This window comes from Wyeomyia smithii, chromosome 1 (genome assembly GCF_029784165.1).
Source record: "Wyeomyia smithii strain HCP4-BCI-WySm-NY-G18 chromosome 1, ASM2978416v1, whole genome shotgun sequence".
NCBI classification, from domain to species: domain Eukaryota; kingdom Metazoa; phylum Arthropoda; class Insecta; order Diptera; family Culicidae; genus Wyeomyia; species Wyeomyia smithii.
In genome coordinates, this window is record NC_073694.1 from 131,192,271 (window position 1) to 131,218,401 (window position 26,131).

Here is a 26,131-nt window from a genome sequence, read left to right on the forward strand (position 1 = left end):
AAACAGCAATCAGACCCGCACGATACTCTCAAGGCCCGATGGAAACAACCCAATATGCCAGTCCGTAATATCTTGGCCCAGCAGCGGAACAAATTTAATATGCTGCTTACCTATGGCAATGAAAACCATCAAACAGCAAACCTGTGCTTTTAATGCAAAATATTCTAGCTTTAAGTTAGATTTAGTTTCAGCTCGTAGTCGGCAGCGAGGATAAAAAATTTGCTTTTAGTTATTAAGATACTTTAGAAAGTAAGCTACCAGATATAATTGGCGCCGTTAAACATTGAATTGTATTTGTGCCGTGTCAAATAAACTATAGATGAAAAAAAAAAAAATGTTCCATAATCGACCTCAGACAACATTATGGATTGTAAGATGGCAACTTTCGGTTTCTGGAAATCTGCCTAAAATGGACGATTCCCGTTAAATATGAGTATCTCCGGAACCAGAAAGATGCACAGAAGCTAAAAATTGATCACAGACACAACCTTGAATTTTAAGATGGTGACTTCCGGTGTCTGGCAAACAGCCGGAAATGACCAAATACCATTCAAAATGAATGTTTTCGGAACCAGAATTACGCCCAGATGACAGAAATTGATTTCACAGGCAATTTTAAAGTTCAAAATGCCGACTTTTGGTTTCTGAAAAAACAGCCCAAAGTGACCGAATACCACCCAATATGAGTATCTCCGGAGCCCGAATGTTGCAAGAACACCACTATGAATTGTAGGATGGCAACTTCCAGTTTCTGGAAAACAGCCAAAAATGGCCGATTTCCGTCTGACATGAGTATCTCCGGATCTAGAATGATACACAGCAGCTGAAATCGACCACACATCCCATTTTAGATTCTAGGTTGGCGACTTCCGGTTCTTGGGAAACAGCCAGAAAATCTGCTAAAAATGACCGAATACCACCCAATATGAATATATTCAGACTTAAGGCGATGTACAGAAGCCAAAAGTCGAGGAGATTGTCATTTCGATAAACCCAATCATTTCAAACGATTTGTTATTTGACTTTGATCTTATCCTATGGCCGATTCGTCGTGCATTTGCAGACTTTTAACACATCGCAAATGGAACGTTCAAATAGTACGATACCACATTTAAATTATGTCGAGATCACATATATCGATCAAAGCAGGTATAGTTTCAAATAGAATTTCTTTTCTTTCCATAACTTTTAGGCCACATATAAAATTGTTATGAAGTTTGTTATTTGTAAGTTTGAGAGATTACTCGTTTGTATGACACTAGTTATGTTCAAATAAGTCATGTAATCTTTGAGATAATAGACTTCCGTTGTTCTTGTAACAATTCAATACATAACGGTTGCTTAAGTTCGATTATAATCAAATGAAATGGGAACGTATAGGGCAGCCAAACTTTTAAACCATGTGTTCAATCATAATTCATCAGTTACCCCTTAACTAGCTCGTTCATTTTATATCAATATTGTTCAAATCGGTTGTGTACTTTCTGAGATAATGAAGTTTCGTGATTTTCACATTTCGATACATTACAAACGAAGTTACAGTCCGCTTACAGTGAAATTCAATAGGGTGTTATGGGGCAACTATACATTTCATTTGCCACTTATTTTGTGGAAATCGGGTCAGCCATCTCTGAGAAAAGTGAGTGAGTCCAAGTAGTCTTCGGAATATGTTCCTTTTCATAGCCTGATTTCACATTTTTAAACATAACAGGCAAAGTAATAGTCCGATTGCAAAACAAATCAATAGGGTCTTATGGGGCAACTAGACCTTCCATTTGACACTGATTTTATGAAAATCGGTCCAGCCATCTCTGAGAAACATGAGTGAGATTAAACAGTCTTCAGAACACATTTCTTTTCATAACTTTTGAACCACAAGTTCAATCTTCATAAAATTCAAAAGTTAAAGGTTTTTAAGGTAGCCCGTTCATTTGAAATCAATTTTGTTCAAATCGGTTGTGTAGTTTTTGAGATAATTATGTTTCGTGATTTTCACATTTTTATACATAACCTCTAAACTAAAAATCCGATTGCAATGAAATTTAATAGGGTCTTATGGGACAACCAGACCTTTCATTTGCAATTGATTTCATGAAAATCGGTCCAGCCATCTCTGAGAAAAGTGAGTGAGAATAAAAATCTGCACATACACACACACACACACACACACACACATACAGAAAATGCTCAGCTCGTCAAGCTGAGTTTAGTGATATATGCCATTCGGCCTTTTGGAGCACTTTTATACTTTCGGTTTTGCAAGAGATTGCTATACCTTTCAAGGAGAAAGGCAAAAACAAACAAAAAAAAGTAGGAGAGTGGTATTCAAGACACGACCGCATGACGTTGACTACCGTATTCTTAAAAAAAAAATATTCCATTGAAGCAAATAGTAGAGGGAATTGCAACGCTTCTTTTACAAAACTTCTGTAACAAAATTTCGAGGCTCCAAAAGGTACCAGTTTCCGATTATTCTCGTCCAGAATTCCAGCCATTTTAGTATTTTCAGTAGCCATTTATTACTAACAGCCACCAGCATAACGGGTGAAACCGGCACAAGATGACCGGTACTATTTTGTCTTTCCTCCTTTCAGCTGCTAACACCTAGCGCTGTCGTGAAATTAACATCAACATAAACATGCATTTTTGCAAGGTTTTTTCCGCTAGCAACAGCAATTGTAAAACATAAAATTCAACTAACCGCTTCTATTATAAAACTGGGAGGCACCAAAAGGTGCCAGTTGCCGATTTCTTGTTTACTGGTTTCCGTCCAGAATTCCAGCCATTTTAGTATTTTGCAGTAGCCACCAGCATCACGAGTCAAACCGGCACGAGATGACCGGTACTATTTTGTTTTTCCTCCTTCTAGCTGCTAACACCGAGCGTCCGTATGTACCCGGTACGGTTTAATAATGAAACTGATGGGGTGAAATGTTCGAACGATACGTTTTATACCAAGGCTTCGTCAGATAATTAGAAAAAGGGAGGGGCTACATAGATGATGGAATGGTAGAGACAAATGTTTCTTGAAAGCTGCGCCGGCCGCTGTCGTAATATTAACACCAACACAAACATGCATTTTTGCAAGGTTTTTTCCGCTAGCAGCAGCATTTGGTAGAACAGAAAATTCAATTTGCCGCTTCTGTAACAAAATTTCGAGGCACCAAAAGGTGCCAGTTGCCGATTATATTGTTGTTTTCTGGTTAATCTACTAAAAGCCACCAGCATAACGGGTGAAACCGGCACGAGATGACCGGTACTATTTTGTCTTTCCTCCTTTCAGCTGCTAACACCTAGCGCTGTCGTGAAATTAACATCAACATAAACATGCATTTTTGCAAGGTTTTTTCCGCTAGCAACAGCAATTGTAAAACATAAAATTCAACTAACCGCTTCTATTATAAAACTGCTAGGCACCAAAAGGTGCCAGTTGCCGATTTCTTGTTTACTGGTTTCCGTCCAGAATTCCAGCCATTTTAGTATTTTGCAGTAGCCACCAGCATCACGGGTCAAACCGGCACGAGATGACCGGTACTATTTTGTTTTTCCTCCTTTTAGCTGCTAACACCGAGCGTCCGTATGTACCCGGTACGGTTTAATAATGAAACTGATGGGGTGAAATGTTCGAACGATACGTTTTATACCAAGGCTTCGTCAGATAATTAGAAAAAGGGAGGGGCTACATAGATGATGGAATGGTAGAGACAAATGTTTCTTGAAAGCTGCGCCGGCCGCTGTCGTAATATTAACACCAACACAAACATGCATTTTTGCAAGGTTTTTTCCGCTAGCAGCATCATTTGGTAAAACAGAAAATTCAATTTGCCGCTTCTGTAACAAAATTTAGAGGCACCAAAAGGTGCCATTTGCCGATTATAGTTTCCTGGTTAGTCCGTCCAGAATTCCAGCCATTTAAGTGTTTAGCAGTAGCCATTTACTACTAAAGCCACCAGCATTACGGGTGAAACCGGCACGAGATGACCGGTACTATTTTGTATTTCCTCCTTTCAGCTGCTATCACCTAGCGTCCGCATGTCACTGGTGCGGTTTTGGAATCATAATGATGGGGCGCCGGCCGCTGTCGTAAAATTAACACCAACAAAAAGATGCATATTTGCAAGGTTTTTCCGCTAGCAGCAGCATAAACATCGGAAACAGAAAGTGACAACAACAATAACAACAAAGTCAGATCGATTGTATCCGTTAGTGTCGACTGTGCTTGGGAAGAGAGGTAGTGATTGGCTGCGCGGTATGATTTAGACAATCGATATTAATTACCAATTTTTCAATAGTGTATCTCAAACAAAAGTTTGTTTTTGTTACATAAATTTAACCGTAAAAGAATTTCTGATCGATTGATGCCAAAACCTCGAAAACCTGATTATAGATGACTGCAAAATAAGCGCTCAAAACCTGACCACTTTTCTCTGGTTTTCCCTGGTTGAATTACTAGATTTTCAAATTCAGGGGCCTAACTTCGATATAGACGTTAGTCAACGTCAAAACAAAAACTAAGAAAATGATCTTAATTTGATTCAAATTATTTATATAAATTCTATGGAGAGAAAGAGGTAAAAAAGAAAATGATTTAAATTCAGTTAAATGGTTGGAGAATAAAAGCGTTCTGAAAGAAAAGGAAAAGCGTTCTGAATTTAGCGAAAAGTGCATTGCTAGATGGATAAAATTAACGACAAAACTTTTTCCAAATTGAGTTTAGTTGAATGTGTCCTAAATACCTCTGCTAACGAAACAAAATGATTAAAAATTTATCTCAGAAGCCAAATTTATCACAAATACAGCAGAAAACGACTCCTAAATTGAAACAGCTGTAGATTTTTCATTGCAGGCCATTTTTTCACAGATTTTCCCTTTTCTCTAGAAAAATATCGTCCACGTGGACATGATCATTACCCCCCCCTCCCTACCGTGGACAGCCCCTAAGTATCCAGAAGATCAGATAAACTACTCCCATGTGTCCAAAAATCATTTTAGTCTTAATGTATGTGCATTTTCTAGAATATGTATTTATTTATATCTAGATTGGATTAGCCTACCTATTTCTAGGTAACTAAAATATAGCCCCGAATCCGACGACCGCAAATTTCTACGATCAAACGCCGATTTATAAATTGAGTCGTAAAATAAATTTATCTCGAATAAATATAGTGCATATATATTTATCGATCGATTACACACACACAACATAAACCGACAATTTAATTACCTCAATAACTGCTCGTAATCCGACATTGCTCTCTTGTGTATTCTGGGGCTGTGATTGATGGCATCGTAGTTGGCGCTGAAAGAAAAAGGCAAGGAATCCTTGTCCGTACTATCGTCAGCCGTCACTCGCCGTCGGGGTGGTAAGCCAGATGGCGATGTTTCATCAAATACGACATCGTTGCTGCTCTCAATGTCGCCGCCTGTCTGGCAGCAAATACCATCTTCGAGCGTTACACTCACCGTGCAGGGTTTAGCTTGATGGATGTGCTTTTCCGGGAAGATCGACTTCAAAGCAGCCTGCTCCATCAACAATATACATCTCTGCGGATGTACACATGCACTTCCGTTTGGACATTGCAAGTCTGTGTCACGAAAGAAAGGGAAAACATAATTTATCATCTCTGATATAATATAGGTAGTTACTCCGCTTTAAGCTTCTGTCTACAATCGGAAATCAATCAGATATTGATTTTCAATTCCATACATTTCCCAAGTCAAGCCATATCGACATGTGACTCAATTGCGATTATAAGCTGTTTATAAACGCTACACGTTAATGAATTGGTGCTGTTATTGCCTTAATTATTCATAACTCATTAGGGGGATTCATGTCGAGCTCGTAAACAAATACCCAGCCTTAAAAATACTCCCCTCCATTGACGAGTAACGGAAGATACGCAGTTTACGGCTCGGTATTCGTATACGAGCTCGATGTGAAGACCCCTATTGTGATTATCAGTGCAACAAAAATTGACTTTTTTTCTGTCTTGGCTTCTATGTATGATTTTTTTGTGTATTTTTATGCAAAACTAAATTTCCCGAGTTTGAACATATTTCAACTTATGGGGCAACAATGGCGCCATTTTGAATTTTTGAGAAACCGGTAATTTTTGTGGTTTTTTCGACACCATTTTGTTTTGAGGCCAAATATTAAAATTCTATGAGTTTGTCCACATATTAGCATCTTTTTACCCATCTTTTGAAAAAAAAAAACAAATCTTAAATCGGACAAAAACTGAGCTCAAAACGGTGATTCTACGAAACCGGGTTTGGCATAGTTTTAGTATATTTCACAAAGCATAATAATTTCGCATATATCAAGATGGCTTGACAAAGTAATTTTTTTTAATTCTTTTATCACCAATATTTAGTGGTTAATTTGTGAGTTCGAAATCCAATTTGTGGTAATTTGTGGTTAAGTGGTTTCCGAGAAATTTTCAAAAAACTGAGTCAAGCCATCTTGAAACATGATTTTTCTTTAAATGAATCGGACAACGATGATATATACATCAATCGAAAGCTCTTAATTTGTGGTTCACGAAAATGTAATTTTTAACGTCATAATTTTTAACGTGTTTGTACAGAAATTTGTGTTTTATTGTTCACGTAGTTCTACGTTTTGTTTATTTGTTGATGACGCTGCTGTCCGCTAGTGGCGTTGGCTGTTTGCGGTGTTTGTCACTGCTATACTGAGAGTGCGTTTGGGGAATATGCTAAATATCGTGATTCTTAGTAACTAAGCCAACACACTTGCATTACAGGTAGCTTAACAGGCGCATAATGGATATGTGTAAATTTGTTGTCAAAAAGAATACCGGTAATGAAAATGTACTTTCAAAGGAAAGCAATCCAAATTCGACGGATCATTTTTCAGAACCAGTAGGAATGGCAAAAAATAATTATCACTTTTTCATCACCTAGATTCGGAGAAATGTTCCAGAAATATTCAAACAAATGTCGGGATCCAACTTAATGTTGCTCTTCTGTTATTTTTTCATGTATATGTGCTAACTTATGAGCAAAGTAATGAAGTAGATTTCTGCTGTCCGCGTGTCTGTCAAGCTACTAGTGGCACCGTCGCACAGAGGAGTACCTAGAACAAAAATCTGGCCAAAATAAGAAAAAAAATGTATGTCGCTTTTTGGTGCCGCTATATTTTTTTCTGCAGCTTAAATAAATGCTTCACAATATACCATCACTCTATCAACGTTAAACGGTATTATCATATGCTGGGAGAGCTGTAAACATTAACAAATTTACAAGCATGTTTTGGGAATCGAACCAAGTTGTGCCAGGCGTCAAAAAAATGACAATTGATCAATATCATGCACCAAATGAATTCTTTATGTTCAATGCTAATAAACCGGTTGAAAAAAATTCCGATATTAAAAATTATAGCCACTCTTAAGAAGTTTTCGAAATTAGTGATTTTGACGTATTTTCGAGCGTTTTCAATATTGAAAGAGTTATCAAATCTCGCGGAATCCGATCATGTAATCATCGGGGGAATGGAAGTTCATAGCATCACATCCTCGCAAATATCTCATCCGGTAACGTCCGGATTGACATTTGCGACCCGTTTGAAAAATGTTGTTCATGGTATATTTTGACGAATACCTACCTCATGCTTAAAACAGAGTTTCAGTTCAACAAAGATTAAATGAGATTAGTTAAGTGAATGAACTTCAACTAATTTAAGTTAACTTAAAATTAACTTGATGCGCAGAATCAATAATCCAGGTAAATAACACTCCGTCCAAAAGCCTTTTTCCAACCTACGTAGGTTCCACGAGGCATTATATAATCTGTGAGCAACAAATTGAAAATTCAAAATGAAGAATTTTCATCATTTTTTTTGCAAATTCTTCGATTTGTTTCGCTGCCCGTTTTGCGAACACAAATTATTATTATTATTATTGTTTTTATTATTATTATTATTGTTATTATTATTATTATTATTATTATTATTATTATTATTATTATTATAATTATTATTATTATTATTATTATTATTATTATTATTATTATTATTATTATTATTATTATTATTATTATTATTATTATTATTATTATTATTATTATTATTATTATTATTATTATTATTATTATTAATATTATTATTATTATCATTATTATTATTAAACAATTACATTCATCTGACAAAGATAAGTCTTAATGAACTAAAATTAAAATTAAAACTTTACCGTCACAGTCTGCGGAAAGCACCTAGGAGTCGTTGACGAAACACATTGATTGGCAAGTCGAAGTCACAGGTCGTATACCTCATTTAAACGGTGGCAAATAACACGAATTGGATCATGACAACCAGAAAGTCGATTCCGAGGATCCAAATGCAGGAAACTTCTTTGACGCAACGGCCTCTCAGGCGTAAATTATACGAGCGTATCTTCATTTGTTTAATAACATTAATGAAGCCACATAGGCTATGTAAATGTAAACATCAAGTTGTGTGCGTGATTATTAGAGTTACTCTTTGATACAATACTCGAACCAGCCACTTCCACTTCTCACTCAAATATTTTCCAACATATTACTAAACAGTAGCGGCCAGGTTTCCACTCGAGTTACTTCTCTGTGCGCTCGAAAAATAATCCGTCGAATTTGGATTGCTTTCCTTTGAAAGTACATTTTCGTTACCGGTATCCTTTTTGTCAACAAATTTACACATATCCTTTCTGCGCCTGTTGGGCTACCTGTAGTAGAGCAAGTGTGTTGGCTAAGTTCCCCGAATCTCGATATTTACCATATTCCCCAAACGCACGCTCAGTATAGCAGTGACAAACATCGCAAACAGCCAACGCCACTAGCGGACAGCAGCGTCATCAACAAATAATCAAAACGTAGAACTACGTGAACGATAAAACACAAATTTCTGTACAAACACTAGTAATTATGACGTTAAAAATTACATTTTCGTGAACCACAAATTGAGAGCTTTCGATTGATGTATATATCATCGTTGTCCGATTCATTTAAAGAAAAATCATGTTTCAAGATGGCTTGACTCAGTTTTTTGAAAATTTCTCGGAAACCACTTAACCACAAATTACCACAAATTGGATTTCGAACTCACAAATTAACCACTAAATATTGGTGATAAAAGAATTAAAAAAAATTACGTTGTCAAGCCATCTTGATATATGCAATAATTTCGACTATTTCTGAGCATTAATGGTAATTCGCCAATATCTTAAAGTGGTAGTCAAATTATATCTCTGTATAAAAAAATTATATCTATATTATAAAAAAGTCTCAGAAATCGAATGATAGGTGTCTGATCTACGTAAAATGTCAGCAGATAAACCTATTTTTGTATTGTAGGGGAATTGGGGCAAAATTGACATTTTGCTGACATTTTACGTTGATCAGACACCTACCATTCGATTTCTGAGACTTTTTCACTCAAAATAAGTTATAATTTGACTACCACTTTATGATATTAGCGAATTACCATTAATACTCAGAAATAATCGATATTATTTTGCTTTGTGAAATATACTAAAACTATGCCAAAACCGGTTTCGTAGAATCACCGTTTTGATGTGGAAGATGCTAATATGTGGACAAACTTAGAATTTTGATATTTGGCCTCAAAACAAAATGGCGTCGAAAAAACCACAAAAGTTACCGGTTTCTCAAAAATCCAAAATGGCGCCATTGTAGCCCCTTAAATTGAAATATGTTCAAACTCCGGGAAATTTATTTTTGCATCAAACTTGATCAAACAATCATACATAGAAGCCAAGGCAAAAAAATTGTTGCACTGTGTTATACGCCAGTGTAATTAGACATTCAACGTAGTATGAAGAAATATACACGCGGTACCATCCATTGACAAAAAATAAATTAATACATAAGACAGGGATGGGCAACAATCAACTCGATGAAATGATTTGCATGTTCTCTAAGGTGAAGGCATTTTTGATTCATGTGAATGGTATAATAATGTGGTAAAGACCAGGTATAATATAAATAGGAATATAAGTTAAGAACGCAAATAAATAAAATTCAATTACATGGACGCATAGCATTCTGTTCACTTTGCTCATCGATGCAATGGTACCGAAACTGCAGTATTGACAGAATGCGCGTTAATGACCTTTGTTGTCGATCATTTTCGAATCACATAATAAATCAGTTCAGTTTGGGCCTTCAGCTCACCAACATGTAGCTTTTTTTTTAATTCATAAACATACCGAATAATCCGGGATCATAACTTATACATTATTTGCTAAGCTGCCAGTGCATTACGCATACGACAAATGCAAGTTTTTCCCCTAGAAATAAGAATTTTCTGGCTTCGTTAAACATTTTTTATATTGTGCCTTGTCAAATAAACGTTATGTTAAAAAACCTAAATTAATCCACCTAGCGGTCAGACTCAGCCTTTCTCATTCAAACTTATTATTTGTAAAAATAGATTTACATGAATGCTTAAATCCAATAAATGTTTATCCACTCTTTGGGTTCTAAAATATTGATGTTGTAATTAAAGTATAAAATATGAAATTTGACGTAATTTTAGTACTTAAGAAATAGCGAAATAAAAGCATTGACTCTTAATTTCTAACAATTTAATCACGAGCGATGCCGGGAACGTTCAGATAATACGATACCACATTTAAATCATGTTGAGGCCATATATATTGATCGAAGCAGGTAAAGTGTTGAATAGTCTTTGAACTTTTATTTCTTTCTAAAACTTTTAAACAGCATATCATATTGTTATGAAGTTTGTTATTTGTAAGTTTGAGAGATGACTCATTTGTATGACACTAGTTATGTTCAAATAAGTCGTGTAATACTTGAGATAATAGACTTTCGTTGTTTTACAAATTAAAACATAACGCTTAAGTTTGATTACAATCAAATGAAAAGGTAACGTATGGGGCAGCCAAGCTTTGAAACCACGTGTTCAATCATAATTCATCAGTTAACCCTTAACTAGCCCGTTCATCTGATATCAATATTGTTCAAATCGGTTGTGTAGTTTCTAAGATAATGAAGTTTCGTGATTTTCACATTTCGATACATTACAGACGAAGTTACAGTCCGATTACTGCAAAATTCAATAGGGTGTTATGAGGTAGGTAGACCTTTTATTTGATACTTATTCTGTTGAAATCGGGTCAACCATCTCTGAGAAATATGAGTGAGTCCAAGTAAGTTGTCTTGGAATATGTTTCTTTTCATAGCTGGATTTCACATTTTTAAACATAACAGGCAAAGTAATAATCAGATTACAATAAAATTCAATAGGGTCTTATAGGGCAACTAGACCTTTCATTTGCAATTAATTTCATTGAAATCTGTTCGGTCAGACCATCTCTGAGAATAGTGAGTGCGAAAAAAGGTGCACATACACACGTACACACCCACACACAAACATATACACCTATACATGCTTATATGCAGAAAATGCTCGATTCGTCTAACTGAGTCGAGTAGTATATGACATTCGGCCATTTGGATCACTTTTCTACCTTTTATTTAGCCAGTGATCGTTAGGAGGAAGTCAATATGTTTACTTTCATTATGTGATTTCACATTTTCATGAACAACGGACAAAGTTACAATCCGATTGCAATGAAATTTAATAGCAACTTATGTGGCAACTAGACCTTTCATTTGACACTAATTTTGTGAAAATCGGTTCAGCCATCTCTGAGAAAAATGAGTGAGTTTAAACAACATCAGGATAACTTTTCTTTACATAACTTTTGAACCATATGTTCAATCATTACGAAATTCGAAAGTTAAGGGTTCTAGAGACAGCCCAATCATTTGAAACCAGTTTTATTGAAAGCGGTTGTGTGGTTTCTGAGATATTGATGTTTCGTGATTTTTACATTTTGATACATAACCTCTAAACTAAAAATCCGATTACAATGAAATTCAATAGCAACCTATGGCGCAACTAGACCTTTCATTTACAAATAATTTTATGAAAATCGGTCCAGCCTTCTCTGGGAAAAGTGAGTGAGAAAAAAAAGTTGCACATACATACACACACACACACACACACATACATACATACATACATACATACATACAGAAAATGCTCAGTTCGTCGAAAGGGGTCGAGTGGTATATGACATTCGGCCATTGGGACCACTTTTATACCTTTGGTTTTTCCAGTGATTGCTATACCTTTCTAGGAGAAAGGCAAAAATGAAAGGCTTTTTGAGATATTTAGTTTATAATAACATTTTTATGTTTTTTTTTTGTAATCGTGTATATTTTTTCTGTAAGAACAAAATTACTGTCTAATTCTTTGCCGAAGACATCATTCTTATCAAAAAAGCTCTAAAAACAATTTTCAGTTTTTTAATTTTAGCTTTTTTTCATCATTTCACCATGATTAGACAACCATCAATGTTTACCTTATCTTTTGTTTATTGATTAATAAAAAATAAGATTTAAAAAAGCGGCTTAAATATTTGTAATGATCAATACCATTTTTACATAACCCCTTTCGAAAACTTATCGTAATTTAAATAAAATACTAGTAGCATAAAATAACATCTTTAACCCATAGGAACATCTGTGAAAAGATTCAGCAAGATCAAAAATTGGCTGTTTTTATAGAATTGCTCATGGACAATTGAAAATCGATTTTGTGTGTTCAAATTAAGTTTTTGAAAAATCGACTTCTTTTTCTACTGCACGCAATATCTCCGAAATCCTTAAATTCGACTTCTTTTTCTACTGCACGCAATTCCTCCGAAATCCATCTAAATTCCTTAGATTTACACAAAACATACTTGACCTGTAAAAGGTATTCTTATCGAAAAAATAATTTTTTTCATAGATAAACCTACTTTTAAACAAAGGAAAAACATTAAGTATTTCTCTGTGTTACTTTTTTGCCTTTCTCCTAGAAAGGTATAGCAATCACTTGCAAAACCGAAGATATAAAAGTGCTCTAAAGGGTCGAATCTCGTATATCAATCGACTTAGTTTGACGAGCTGAGCATTTTCTGTAGGTGTGTGTGTGCGTATGTATGTGTGTGTGTGTGTAATGCTCTCCCAATCTCACTCGATTTTCTCAGAGATGGCTGGACCGATCTTCATTAAATTCATTGCAAATGAGAGGCCTAGTTGCCCCATAAGACCCTATAGAATTTCATTGCAATCGGATTTTTAGTTTAGAGATTATGTTTTAAAATGTAAAAATCACGAAACATCAATATCTCAGAAACCACACAACCAATTTCAAAAAAATTGGTATCGAATAAACGGGCTATCTTAAAAACCCTTAACTTTTGATTTTTGTATAGATTGGATATGTGGTTCAAAAGTTATGAAAAGAAACGTCTTCTGAAGACTGTTTTATTTCACTCATGTTTCTTAGAGATGGCTGGACCGATTTCCACAAAATCAGTGTTATATGAAAGGTCTAGTTACCCCATAAGACCCTATTGATTTTTTTGCAATCGGACTATTACTTTGCCTGTTATGTTTGAAAATGTGAAATCTAGCTATGAAAAGAAACATATTCCGAAGAATACATAAACTCACTCACTTTTCTCAGAGATGGCTGAACCGATTTTCACGAAATTAGTGTCAAACGAAAGGTCTAGGTGACTCATAACACCCTATTGAATTTTACTGTAATCGAACTGTAACTTTGTCTGTAATGTACCGAATTGTGAAAATCACGAAACTTCATTATCTTAGAAAGTACACAACCGATTTGATCAATAGTATTATCAGATGAACGGGCTAGTTAAGGGTTAACTGATGAATTATGATTGAACACGTGGTTTCAAAGATTGGCTGCCCTATACGTTCCCATTTCATTTGATTATAAACGAACTAAGCAACCGTTATGTATTAAATTGTTCATAAAACAACGAAATTCTATTATCTCAAAGATTACACGACTTATTTGAACATAAATAGTGTCATATGAACGAGTCATCTCTCAAGCTTACAAATAACAAACTTCATAACAATTTGATATAAGTTTGAATGAGAAAGGCTGGGTCTGACCGCTAGGTGGATTAATTTAGGTTTTTAACTCGAAAAGAACGTAGGAAAATCCTTCCGGTTCGGTCCGAAAAAAAAATCGAACATTGAAGGTTTGGTCCGATCGCTTTTCGGGACCCTACCTGGTCCGATGTCGAACACCTCGCGTTAACCACAAACCCTCGTACTAACTACAGCATTCCGAAAACAACATATATCAACCGACGTTTGTTAACCTATTACCCACAGCCTCGTTAAAAGTTTATTATTGAACAATTGATTTTTTCCATACCATGCGCCAGCGCTGTTTTATGATACAACGTGCATAATAACACTACTATTATCATTGCCGACTCTCGATGTGCGGCTTTCGGTGTCGTTATTTTTAACTGGTTCTCCATTAGCGGAACAATAATGATTGGTAGAACATTAAATCACTTGAGATTGTGAAATTGAAACATCCACTATTGTTGAAATTGAAACATCCACTATTGTTCTGCCTTTGTTGGAGAATGGAGTTACCAGAGCGTAACATATCGGTGTTACTAGTAATGATTAGGGCTCACTAGAACTGTCAAATTTTCATCGAAAAAGAAAGCGCGAATCGATGTTCGAACAACCAGAGTTTTGCTGAATAATTACTAAATATTTATTTACATCGTAAAAAAATATTTAAATAATTGAAAATTAACATTACAGTGCAATTCAAATTAGTACTAATATTTTTTTTAACTAGTCATTTTCTTTCGAAATGTTTTTTTGTTGAAACTTGACAATATTCCAAAACTTCTGATTGAAAGCCACCTCTCCGGGTTTCACCCGGAGTGAACGTGAATTTCTGGAAGGAATTTCCGGGTGAAAGTGAAATGTCTCTAAGCCAGCGAAATCTTTTTCAACTCGCTCTGGAATCTACATAAGTCATAAATTTGGACAATTTATTTTTCAAGTCCTACCCATTGCCGGAAAATTCAGGAATTCAGCGAAACAATTTCGGCATGTCGAATTTACGACGAATCTTGATAATTTACTAAATTTCATTGAAATATTTTAACTTTCTCACCAGAATCACCGAACTCGATTGGCTGTTAGGAATTGTTAGTAAGTGAATAGTGTAGATCATCTATTCTAAGAGAAACAACAAGCATGTCAATGCACATAACCCCCCCTTACTACTTTGAAAATCTCCGGGCTAGATATTCATATAAGGTGGCAACCATAATGGAGAAATGTTATAATAAATGTTATATTCAGTTAAACAAATATTACTTTGAAGTTATGTTTATTTTTGATCAATTTCATCCTTTTCGGGAATAATTCCAAAGATGCAATATGATTCTAATAGTTATTTTAAATCATATTGCTCTTGACGGCTAAATTTCTACTTGCATCCGCTCGCGAGAAATTTTGATGTCAATCATTTTAAATATCAACATTGATTATTGAGGTTTTGGCATAAATCAATCAGAGTTTTTATAACAAAACCAGTAATTGATTAGGACACTATTGAAAAACAGATGAATAATAAAAATTCTTTAAACCATACCGAGCAACCAGTCATCACCTTATTTCTCTAGCACAGCCGACTTGAAACGATTTGTTGTTGTTGCGGTTTTACTCATTCTAGTGCACACACCACACATACCGGAAATTTATGAAAAGTACCATTCAAACATTTTACCATTATTTTGATTCCAAACCGTACCGATATCATATGGGATAGTACAAAAGTTGCCAGTTTTTTCGAGAGCGTTATTCTAGTGAAAAAATTATCATAAAGACTTTTATGCATGTTGGAATGTGTTTGACTAAATCAGCACAGTACAAACTAAACTTTGCAATTTGTTTTCCTATTTTTTTAAATATATTTTTTCTAATTGAAAAATTTGGAGTGTAGTAATTTAGTAACACAAACGGCTCGTTCTACAATTCTCAAACTGATTGAGCGTGTATGCCGATGGCATTCAATTAGGCACAAACTCAGAACAAGTTGTGCGAGTCTATCAGTTGTTCACTAGTTTCGAAGTGATAGCAGGAGCAAAATTGAAATAGCAAAAAAAATGTAACAATCAATGTCTTTCTAACTTATAAGAACCATGTGATCAAGTAAAGCATAAATTACAGGTTAAAAAGGCGAGCAAGGCCATATGGGTTGACTTTTAATAAAAGCAGCGAAGAAAATCAAGAAGAATGAACAACTTGCTGCGTTCTATGACCTAAATAGAATAAATTTTTTTTTTCACCGAAAATTTCCGGGCACCGGAAAGCATTACCCGGTCCCGTAGTTTGCAAACTCGCACAAAACTAGCGATGTATAGGACGCTGATACTCCCGGTGGCCCTTCACGGACATGAAGCATGGACGCTGAAGGAAGCTGATCGACGAGTGCTCGGACTTTTTGAGCGTAAAGTTCTACGATCGATACTTGACGGTAAACTGGAAGATGGAGTGTGGCGCAGACCCATGAATCACGAGTTGTACCAGGTATACAAACATGCTGATATAGTGAAGGTAATAAAGCGGGACAGGCTTCAGTGGGCAGGAAATGTAGCCAGAATGCCTGACGAGAGAGCCGTCATAACTATCTTCAGTAGAAAACCAGGAAGAGGCCGTCGACTCCGTAGGCCTCGCACGCGGTGGATGCGCGCGGTGGAAGAAGATGCATGAACTACTGGTGTACGAGGAGACTGGAGAACGGCTGCCCAAGACAGAAGAAGCTGGACATCTCTAATTCGTTCGGCCCTAGACCGGTGAACGGTCCGTTAGCCACAAAAGTAAAAATAAAGCAAGTATAGCATTTAATGACAATACTTGCCAATATATCTATGAGTATGTATTTGAAAAAATACTGTTGTTTTTTACGCTTCACTGCTTCCATATCCAACACAAAAATATTATCAGTTTATTATAATTTTATTCAGATTTAACAGACTGCAAACCAGAATTTGTCCGAGAAAGGTTAATTTAGGTTTTTGAAGGGTCCGGAGGACACATTATCTTTATTATCACTATAGATTACACAATAGGTCTTTATCCCTTTCCGATCGGGCCCATATAGTTGCGTAGGTAGAAGGTGACTTAAACAAAACCTTCTCTCTCGCTTTTTAACGTCCTATTCAATGTTTTATTGCTCACAACGCTAGTGTCAACATCGCAACTGCTACGAAAAATAAAAAACCGTAGCAAGCAAGTGTTTTTATATAGGAATTGCTTCAATTTAGGTTTTGTTATCCGTCATTTTTTACCTACCCAATTGTGTGGGCTCGGTCGGAAATGGTTTTGGTCTTTATGAATATTTAGTCAAAAATAAAGTACAACGTTTCATTAAGAATATTGAGATACTAAGCCTTATCTAATTATGTCGCAAAAAATTATAGAATCACATTGACTCTGAAAATAAATTAGCCCGTTGTATCATTTAATCTTCGGTTAAGTTTGTAGATCAATAAGGTGTTAAATTCTGAATTGATTGGTGGAGTATAAAAAAATTATTATGTGACGTCAGATCAAAGGTTTTAAGGCACTACTAACGAATATAAATTTTAAAATACTTTACAAAGCCAACCACCGACATTCAGTTTAAGTTACGTTAAAACAAATGTTGAATAAATTTCCCTTGAATTTCATACAAACAATTACAGGCAACGTTTTCATTCGAGAGTGAAAACAATAATTTAACAGAAAGTCCCCCGTTGCGTTTATAAAATACATACAAAGCGACTATTGATTTGCCTGAAACAATGGAACTGTTGATGCGTTCCAACATATCCGGTCAATGATCCAAAATGACTCTCCACAGCAATGGATAATTTGATTTAATTAATATACAGTAGAACTAGTATAGGTTAGAATGCAAAATAGAGTACCTGTCATCTGATAGTAAAACAAAGTTTTCCCATGTACATATCATAAGTTCGCTGGCTTCAAAGTTGGTACTATTTTGATCGTACCAGTGTGTTTCATCCATCATCCATCAAAAGTGCACTATAAGGACATAGACATGTTCAACAAACTTTTACTAGTAAGCCTCTATACTGCTCTCGGTTACATTCCATGCCAATGTGTACCTAGTGATAAAGTACTATCGCAACTCGTATTCCACGATTTGCCTCCAAATGAGTACGAAGACATAGTATCATCCGAATCCAGTTTAAGTTTTAGTGGTATGTAATAAATCAGGCCTATTTTTCACTTGATTCATCAATCTGGCTTCAACAGATTGCGGAAAAAACGAAGAATGTGTTGTAGCCGGAAGGTGTCTTATAGAAGCCAATGGAAAGGTTAACAGTCGACAATGTTTAACGGCATTTAGAACGGCTGGCGTGTGTTGCTTACTTAACGAAAATCGTCTCAGGCAAGTTTCAGTGAAGCGTTCAATCCACCGTAAAGATTTTGGAAACGTTTTTTTGAATGCAGTACATGATGGTCGTCAGATGTATGCTGAAAAAACTGGAGGATCGAAAGTTCCCGGTAAAATCGCTAGTGAACAACAGAAGCCGTATTCATCCTTCCATCAGTTACTACAGCCGGGGCAGCATGCGTCGCACGAGGAAAGAGATCAGCATGACATATATAAAAGTGTGTTCATTAGCAAACAGTTTGCTGAAATGACCAACATGTCACTTGCGGATCGTCAGCTAGATAGATTCGAAGCAATGCCCAAGCTTCATAAAAAGCGTTGTATTCCGGCGGTTGAATGCAATCCTCGTTCTCGGTACCGTTCTATCGATGGTACTTGCAATAACCTTCACCCGGAGCGAACGTCATGGGGAGCTGCAGGTCAACCGTTCAAGAAAGTTCTTCCACCAGCTTACGAGGATGGTGTTTGGGCACCAAGGTGAGTGTGTATGAACAAGTACCTTACTAAATTTATAGATAGACGCCTATTTTGTGCATAGAAAATCGCTCTTGTTTATTCGACTTAACTTCGCAGAGTCCTGTTATAGTATCAAAAAAAAAAAAAAACTGCAGAACTGATCTTTTACTAAATATAAGCAATTTGATTTGTGTTTGTTTTGAAGTAGAATACTTCTCTCAGGAAGTTCGGCTACATAGGGATGTGAAATGAAAATCTAAAACCGAAAAAAGGGAAAAATATGTCCAATTTCAAATGCTAATAAATCGGCTAGTATTCGATGGATTTCCTTCGTTCTTGCAGCAATGGATTGGAAAATCTTCTAAGATTCTTCCCAAATGCAGATGATTGTAATTTCATTTTTCAAACTTTTGTACTATTGAAAATAGTCAAGCCTAGTCAAAACGAAAACTTCGGCCTCTGATTGGTCATTGTATGATTGCTTTCCAAGCACGGTCGACAGAATCATAGACCTTGCCATTTGAAATGTGCTATTTGGCCTATATAAGGGCCTGTTTCACCCGAAGCCGCTCATTATAATTCTAGACTGCAACAACAGCATTCCTCCCTTAGCAGCAGCAGTGGATACAGCAGCAGTAGCAGTGCAGCGGACAACGGCCACAGCTGTGGTATGGCACAGTACGGCTGTGGTATGGCAACGGAGCGCGTCTCAGCATCGATAGCAGGACCAGGTGATGCAGGGCAGCGGATACCAATGGCAACGGAAGCGTTCACTACTGTGGCAACGGGGATACCGCAGCGGTTGATGTTGGTCTGAGCATCTATATAAGCAGGGCCAGCTGATGCAGTGTGGCATTTTAGTGAAATGCTGTCTCTGAGCGATAGCAGGCACACTAGCAAATGCATCCAATAAAAGGAACGTTCTGGAAAGCTTTCCAGTGTTTATTTTCCTCCAAGGAATACTTTATTTGCACTGCCAGTGATAACGCAAAGAAGTGATCGGCATCTTATCAGACATTGTATTAAACAACAAATTGTCCTTTTCAGGATGAAATAAAAACCTAATTGAAGAGTTAACCCTCTCTCTACCATGGTTACTCTAGAGCACCATCGGTTTGGATGCAAAAAGTCTTAAGAAATATTTACCAATCCTACTTAAAATGCATAAATATGTTCTTGAACAATCAGTATATTGTTAAAGAATATATTCATGCATTTTGAGTAGCATTGGTAAACATTTCGAAGGACTTTTCGCATCTGAGCCCATGGTGCTCTAGAGTAACCATGGTAAAGAGAGGGTTAATATTTTCTCTTAACCCTCTAGTGCCCAATGCCGCCATTTGGCGGGCTTCAGTTGAAGTTCCGTAAAGCTTTAATAAATACTTAAAAAGTGTTTATAATGGTTTATAATGATTTTATCGAAGTCCGTTTAGAAATTAATTTGGGCACTAGAGGGTTAAATCAATTTACACTGTCAAGAAATTTGGAACAGATACATATTTGGCTTCATCTTCGTGTCTCAGAACGTACTGAATTATCTTTTCCTTCAGTCATGAGCACGACATCCGTAAAGCTTTCATTATCGGCATAAAAATTAATTTTTCGCATAATCAAAATTCAAAAATTATCAAGTCCAAATCATGACAAGCAATTATATTATTGAGAATGGTCAATCCTTGTTGAAGCGCGAAATTTGACTGATCTGATTAGTCGTTAATATGATTGCTTCCCAAGCACGGTCGACAGAATCATAGACCTTGCCATTTCAAATTTGCTATTTGTCTGTATAAGAGTAAGGATGGGAAATATCGACTGAAATGGCTATCGATAGTTATCGATGATTTCCTACTACTATCGATAGGTTTTTCATCCCTATATAAAAGCCTGTTTCAGTCGAAGCCGCTCATAATAGTTCTAGACAGCGGCAACAGCAGTCTTCCCTTAGCAGCAGCAGTAGCAGTACAGTAGATACCAGGCGGATAGCGGCCACAGCTGTGACACGGCAATGGATAGTGCACTAGTTGCAGCGGATCTCAGCATCGATAGCAGCTGATGCAGTGAGGCACTTTAGTGAAATGCAGTCTCTGTGCGACAGCGGGCACTAGTAGGGTGTTTGATCCTGGTTCGAACTAGTTTCAGCGTTTTTCATGATACACTTGGGTTGATCTCAGCGTTTCTAATAAATGATGGCAGTTATGTATCAAGATTGACTTCTAATATGAAAACACACTTATAACGAATATATTGTAGTACTCAAAACTGTATTTCAATGCCTGAATGATTTACTCTTCGATATTAAATGACAGAGAAATAATGATCCAGGTTCGAACCATGCTGATTGTGGTTTGACCCATTTATATGATCCTGGTTCGAACTACTGATTGAATCGAGCAAAAGTTTTTTTACTCCTCCAAATATGCAATATTCTTTCAAAGACTCAAACAAATACTGAACGGATATGGATAACCCCTAATAGCATACTAATTTACCAAAAAGTTTTTAAATATTTGGACTGCTTTGACTGAAATATAAAAAATGCGCAGCGACTCTAGCGGTGATATAAGGAAGCTTGCTAGTTCGAACCCCGATCATCGGTAGTTCGAAGCAGGATACTGTCATATTTTTGTTTAAAATTTATTTTTACTAACCTTTCAATTGAAAAAATGTTACAGGAATGGAATAATATTCATGTCTAAATGTTTCAAAACTGTTCTTGCTCGAATATAATTGCTTTGGATACTATATAATAATGACGACGAACCAGGTCGTATATGAACAACCAAAGCCAAAATCAACGCTGTTTTAATTGTAAATAAATTAACTTAAGGCTGTAATTTTCAATATGTAAAAAAATCATATGTTAAGACAGATATCGAAAGCATATTATGCAATCGTTCAAATCTTAAATAACTGAATTTAATAAGATTATTCGGGATTTTTCGTAATAGTTCGAACCAGGATCAATTTTGGCATGGTTCGAACCAGGATTAAAAACCCTAAATGCATTCAATGAAAAGTTGACTCATTTTGACAACACATGAGCCGTCTAGTTTTGAGTGTTAAATCAGCTTTTCACTGTTTATTTTATCACAAGGAATACTTTATTCGCACTGTCCGTGATAACGCCAAGATGTGATCGGTATCTTATCCGATATTGAATTGAACAACAAATTAAAAAATGACTGACACGCAAGCAGCCACATTTTCTTGTAAAAGTATTCTACTTCATCCTTGCGGTCGTGGCTTTGCACACAACCCTCCTGTGATTTTTTATATCTGAAATTTAAAAAAGCTTGTTACTTCTTCGACCGACGAGTGAAAATATTAGTAATGTTGAACTATATTCGAAGACTGAAATTTCTGAAATTCAATACTAACCCATCCCAGAATATCATAATATTTTGTAAGGAAGATGAAACTTAATTTTATGTTGAATTTGAAATTTGGAAGCTCTTAACATCAATGACTGGCTATGAAATCGTATGCGGTAGGTATAAATGTTTTCATAATTAGAGGAGGTGTACCAGTCATGACATTACCTTAAGAATGTACCAGTTTTGTCTTGAACCAATGTAGTTTATATAAAAGTGAAGTTGTGACATGCCTTGTACAATAACTTTTATGCTATATAGCCATAACTGATGCATTTACCATTTATTTATTTATTTAGTTTTAGTGACTTTAACATTGTGCCATTCGTCACCCTGATGCATTTACCATGACTGGTTTATCTATTCTATTTTGTTTTACAGCACTCATACTGTAGCAGTAATTTTTAATTGTTTTTTTTTTGTCATAACAAATTTGTTATAGTCGTATGGATGAATGAGAATAATGTTGAAAAATCAATGAATCAGATTTTTATAATTTTGCGAACAAATTTTTTGGTTGAGATGTGACAAATTTAATGTTTTTGCAATAGCTGTTCGACCACACTTTTTTTCCTAAATTTCAACAAATATTCTTCAAAAACCATTACTTTGGTAATTTGAAAAGTGACGTTTTATAACCTTTTCTGCCGTCAATAGTAATAATCAGTTAATTTACTAACACATTCCACTGGTGGACAACAAATCAACCGCTCAAAATAAGCTTGAGGTTACCCGAAATCATACGTTTTAGTTCCAACGTTAAGGAGTGGCAAAGTTTTATCACTTTAATACAGGTATCATTCAGGTATAAATTTTTAGAACAGGTGTTTGGTTGACTCCGTTCCGTGTTTAAACATAATAAATAAATCAAACTTACTAGCACGGTTGAACTAGTAGCATTTAGTGACGGGAATTCTTTGAAGGCAAGATTATTTTTTCGATTATGTTAAATAGACGTCCAGAGTGTTGAAATTTTTCATAAAACCAGATAGAAATGTGTATTCTCGAGTAGAGTAGATACGAGAGCAATTGTGCGCTTCTCAAATATGAGTGACTGCGCCTGTAGAGTTCAATATGTGTAGTTAATATTTCTCTCTCGTGCCGGTTTCAAGCAGCCCGAAATCTTGACTCTCGCATACGCTGGATATTACCATTACCATTATCTCTCCCAATCGAGACTTGATTCTGCAAAATCGTTTACATTCGTAAACAGCTTCTAAACTGTTTACTGAAGACCTTAGAAAAACCGCTTAACACGGTCATAAAATAAAATATCCAATCAAGATAGAAGCCAATAAAAAAATTTACCGTCAGCGAAAATTCATTTTTTTCATTTATTTATTTATAACATTTTTTCTCAACATAAACAAAATAATTTTATTTAAATACTGTAGCACAACAACGGATCCAAATTTCCTATTAACATTCTACAAAAACTGGTAGTCCTACGTCAACGAAATGGTGAATAAATATTTCAATCGTTCCAGGACACACTCGGTTAACGGCAACAAACTGGCCAGTCCAAGGACAATTTCCGCTACCATAATACAAGATGTTGATCGACCGGAACCGCATTTGAACCTCCTATTGGCGGAGTTCGGCCAGTTTCTAGTCCATGATTTCGTTAAAAGCGCCAGTATTAAAATAGGTATTTACAAAAAAAAAATATCCCGGGGTGAACAAATATCAGATTATGTTTTTTTTTTAGGAAATAAGGAGATTGAATGTTGTACAACTGACGGGTCGCAGACCCTGCCGGGAGATGAGCTTCATTTCGCTTGCATGCCGATCGATGTAAGCCCGCATGATCCGTTTTACTCGAAGTTCGGAGTACGCTGTCTAAACTTTGTTCGACTTGCCTTAGCTAGTGAAGGTAACTGTCGTATGGGATATGCTAAACAGGTCAACACGGTTACACACTTTATTGACGCATCACAAGTTTATGGTTCAGATGATGAACTAGCAGCTTCTCTACGGACATTCCACAAGGGACAACTCAGGAACTCTTTTCCAGTGGGAATAGAAATGTTACCATTCAGCCAAAATCCTGGTATATGCGAACCGTGGGCAAAAGTTTGCTTCGAAGCGGGAGAAGATCGAGCTAATGAAATCATTTCACTAGTTCACGTGCATACATTATTTTTGAGAGAGCATAATCGTATAGCCAACATTCTAAGCCAAGTGAATTCACACTGGAATGATGAAATCTTATACCAAGAAACACGTAAAATCGTGATTGCTGAGTTCCAGCACATCGTTTACAACGAATATCTCCCGATAATAATTGGGGTAAGAAAAGCGAGACAATACGGATTGTTGGACGAAGTTCATGGTCACAGCGAGCTATACAATGACAAGTTAAAACCAGCCGCATTAACCGAGGTAGGCGGAGCGGCTTTCCGTTTTGGCCATTCAACTATTGACGGCAATCTGCATATCCAACACCGCAATACTCGAGCGGAAGACATTCCTATCCACACTGCATTCAACGATCCTTCGAGACTACTTAATCCTACCAGCTTCGACGATTACATGTTTTCCCTCGGCAATCAGGCGCAACAGCAATTGGATGAGTTTGTTACCACTGGATTGGCCGGTTTACTGTTTGCAGGACGAGCCCCTATTGGTTCTGATTTACCTTCGCTTAATATTCAGCGAGGACGCGATTATGCCCTTCGTCCCTATAATGAATACCGCGTCTGGGCTGGCTTGTCAAAAATAAAAAGCTTCCAGGAAATGGGTCCAATTGGCAATGAATTTGCCAAAGTTTACGAGTCTCCCGATGACATTGACCTTTGGATCGGAGGTCTTTTAGAAGTTGCGTTGCCAGATGGCCTGCTAGGAGAAACGTTTGCACATTTGATTGCGGAACAGTTTGCTCGCCTCAAGTACAGTGATCGTTATTATTATACCAACAGTCCAGACATTAAACCAGACGCTTTCACCTCCCATCAGTTGAGACAATTCCAGCGGATCACTTTGGCTAGTGTGATTTGCGCCAACCTTGACAAGCGTAGAGATTTTTATCAGGCTCCGCATGCCTTTTTGAAGTCTGGGTCACACAATTTACCAGTGCCGTGCAATCAGTATCACAACTTAGACTTTGAGGCGTGGCGGAATTAGTTTTAAAGTGGAATGTTAATATTTTTTTGTGAGTAAATTTTTTCGCCAGGTTTTTTACTCATTTGTTTGTAATAGTAATTTATTTCTTCGTGTTTGATTGTAACAATACAATAAAAATTATTATCTTATTTGGCATGTTAATTGATTTTGAACAAAAAAGAAATTTGGGAATTATTCAATGAGTTCACTCGCACAATATGGTTAAACTAGATGGCATCTTCATTTTTTTGTTTCATACATTATATGATATCGAGTATTTTCCATATTCGAATTGAAATATTCAAACATTTCCATCTTCGATTCTTAAGATACAGATTGTTTAGTGATTGTCATACTGGCATATAAATTATTTCCAGTGATTTAAGATTGACTAAACATACCTACTCGTGAATCACAATTTCTCGCACTAATTACAACATTCCGTGAACAACATAGGTATAATCAGCCGACGTTTGTTGACCCTTTGGCTCATTATTGAACAATTGATTTTTCCATTCCATGCGCCAGAGCTGTTATTTGATACAACGTGTCTCATAACACTATTATTACCATTGCCTACTCACGATGTGTAGTTTTCAGCATAGTTATTTTCAACGGAATCTCTATTAGCGGAACAATAACGCTTGGTAGAACATCAAATCACTTGAGACAGAAGAACTGAAATCTCCGCTTTTGTCCTGCTTTTTTTTAGAATGGAATAACCAGAACGCAACATATCGGCGTTACTTGGTACTTGTTACTTGGTACTTGGTACCTCACGTGACAGATGTTCATCGAAACATAAAGCGAGAAAGAAAAGATAATGTTCTACGCTGAACAATAAATTGAC

At 36.2% G+C, this 26,131-nt stretch overlaps 2 protein-coding genes across 3 annotated transcripts in view; one reads left to right on the forward strand and one right to left on the reverse strand.

Annotated features, from left to right (window-relative positions):
* The window catches only part of LOC129731996 (chorion peroxidase-like), a 30,201-nt gene extending 15,726 nt beyond the window's left edge, over positions 1 to 14,475 (reverse strand). The window contains exons 1-2 of the mRNA XM_055692446.1: positions 14,288 to 14,475; positions 5,225 to 5,585 (exon numbers count right to left, since the gene is read on the reverse strand). Coding sequence (XP_055548421.1) covers positions 5,225 to 5,585; positions 14,288 to 14,396 — 470 coding nt within the window. The 5' untranslated portion in view covers positions 14,397 to 14,475. The remainder of the gene's footprint in view (positions 1 to 5,224; positions 5,586 to 14,287) is intronic.
* Positions 14,476 to 17,759: 3,284 nt separating this feature from the next.
* On the forward strand, positions 17,760 to 25,430 carry LOC129717747 (chorion peroxidase-like). 2 transcript variants are annotated; one of them, XM_055667871.1, is made up of 4 exons: positions 17,760 to 18,155; positions 18,211 to 18,829; positions 23,667 to 23,827; positions 23,888 to 25,430. In XM_055667871.1, exons 1-4 carry the CDS (start codon positions 17,993 to 17,995, stop codon positions 25,300 to 25,302), a joined length of 2,358 nt encoding a protein of 785 aa, XP_055523846.1. In that variant the 5' UTR covers positions 17,760 to 17,992; the 3' UTR covers positions 25,303 to 25,430. The 2 variants fall into 2 exon arrangements, with proteins under 2 accessions (XP_055523846.1, XP_055523847.1); XM_055667872.1 differs by having other exon boundaries at positions 18,025 to 18,346; positions 18,409 to 18,829.
* Positions 25,431 to 26,131: the final 701 nt, after the last annotated feature.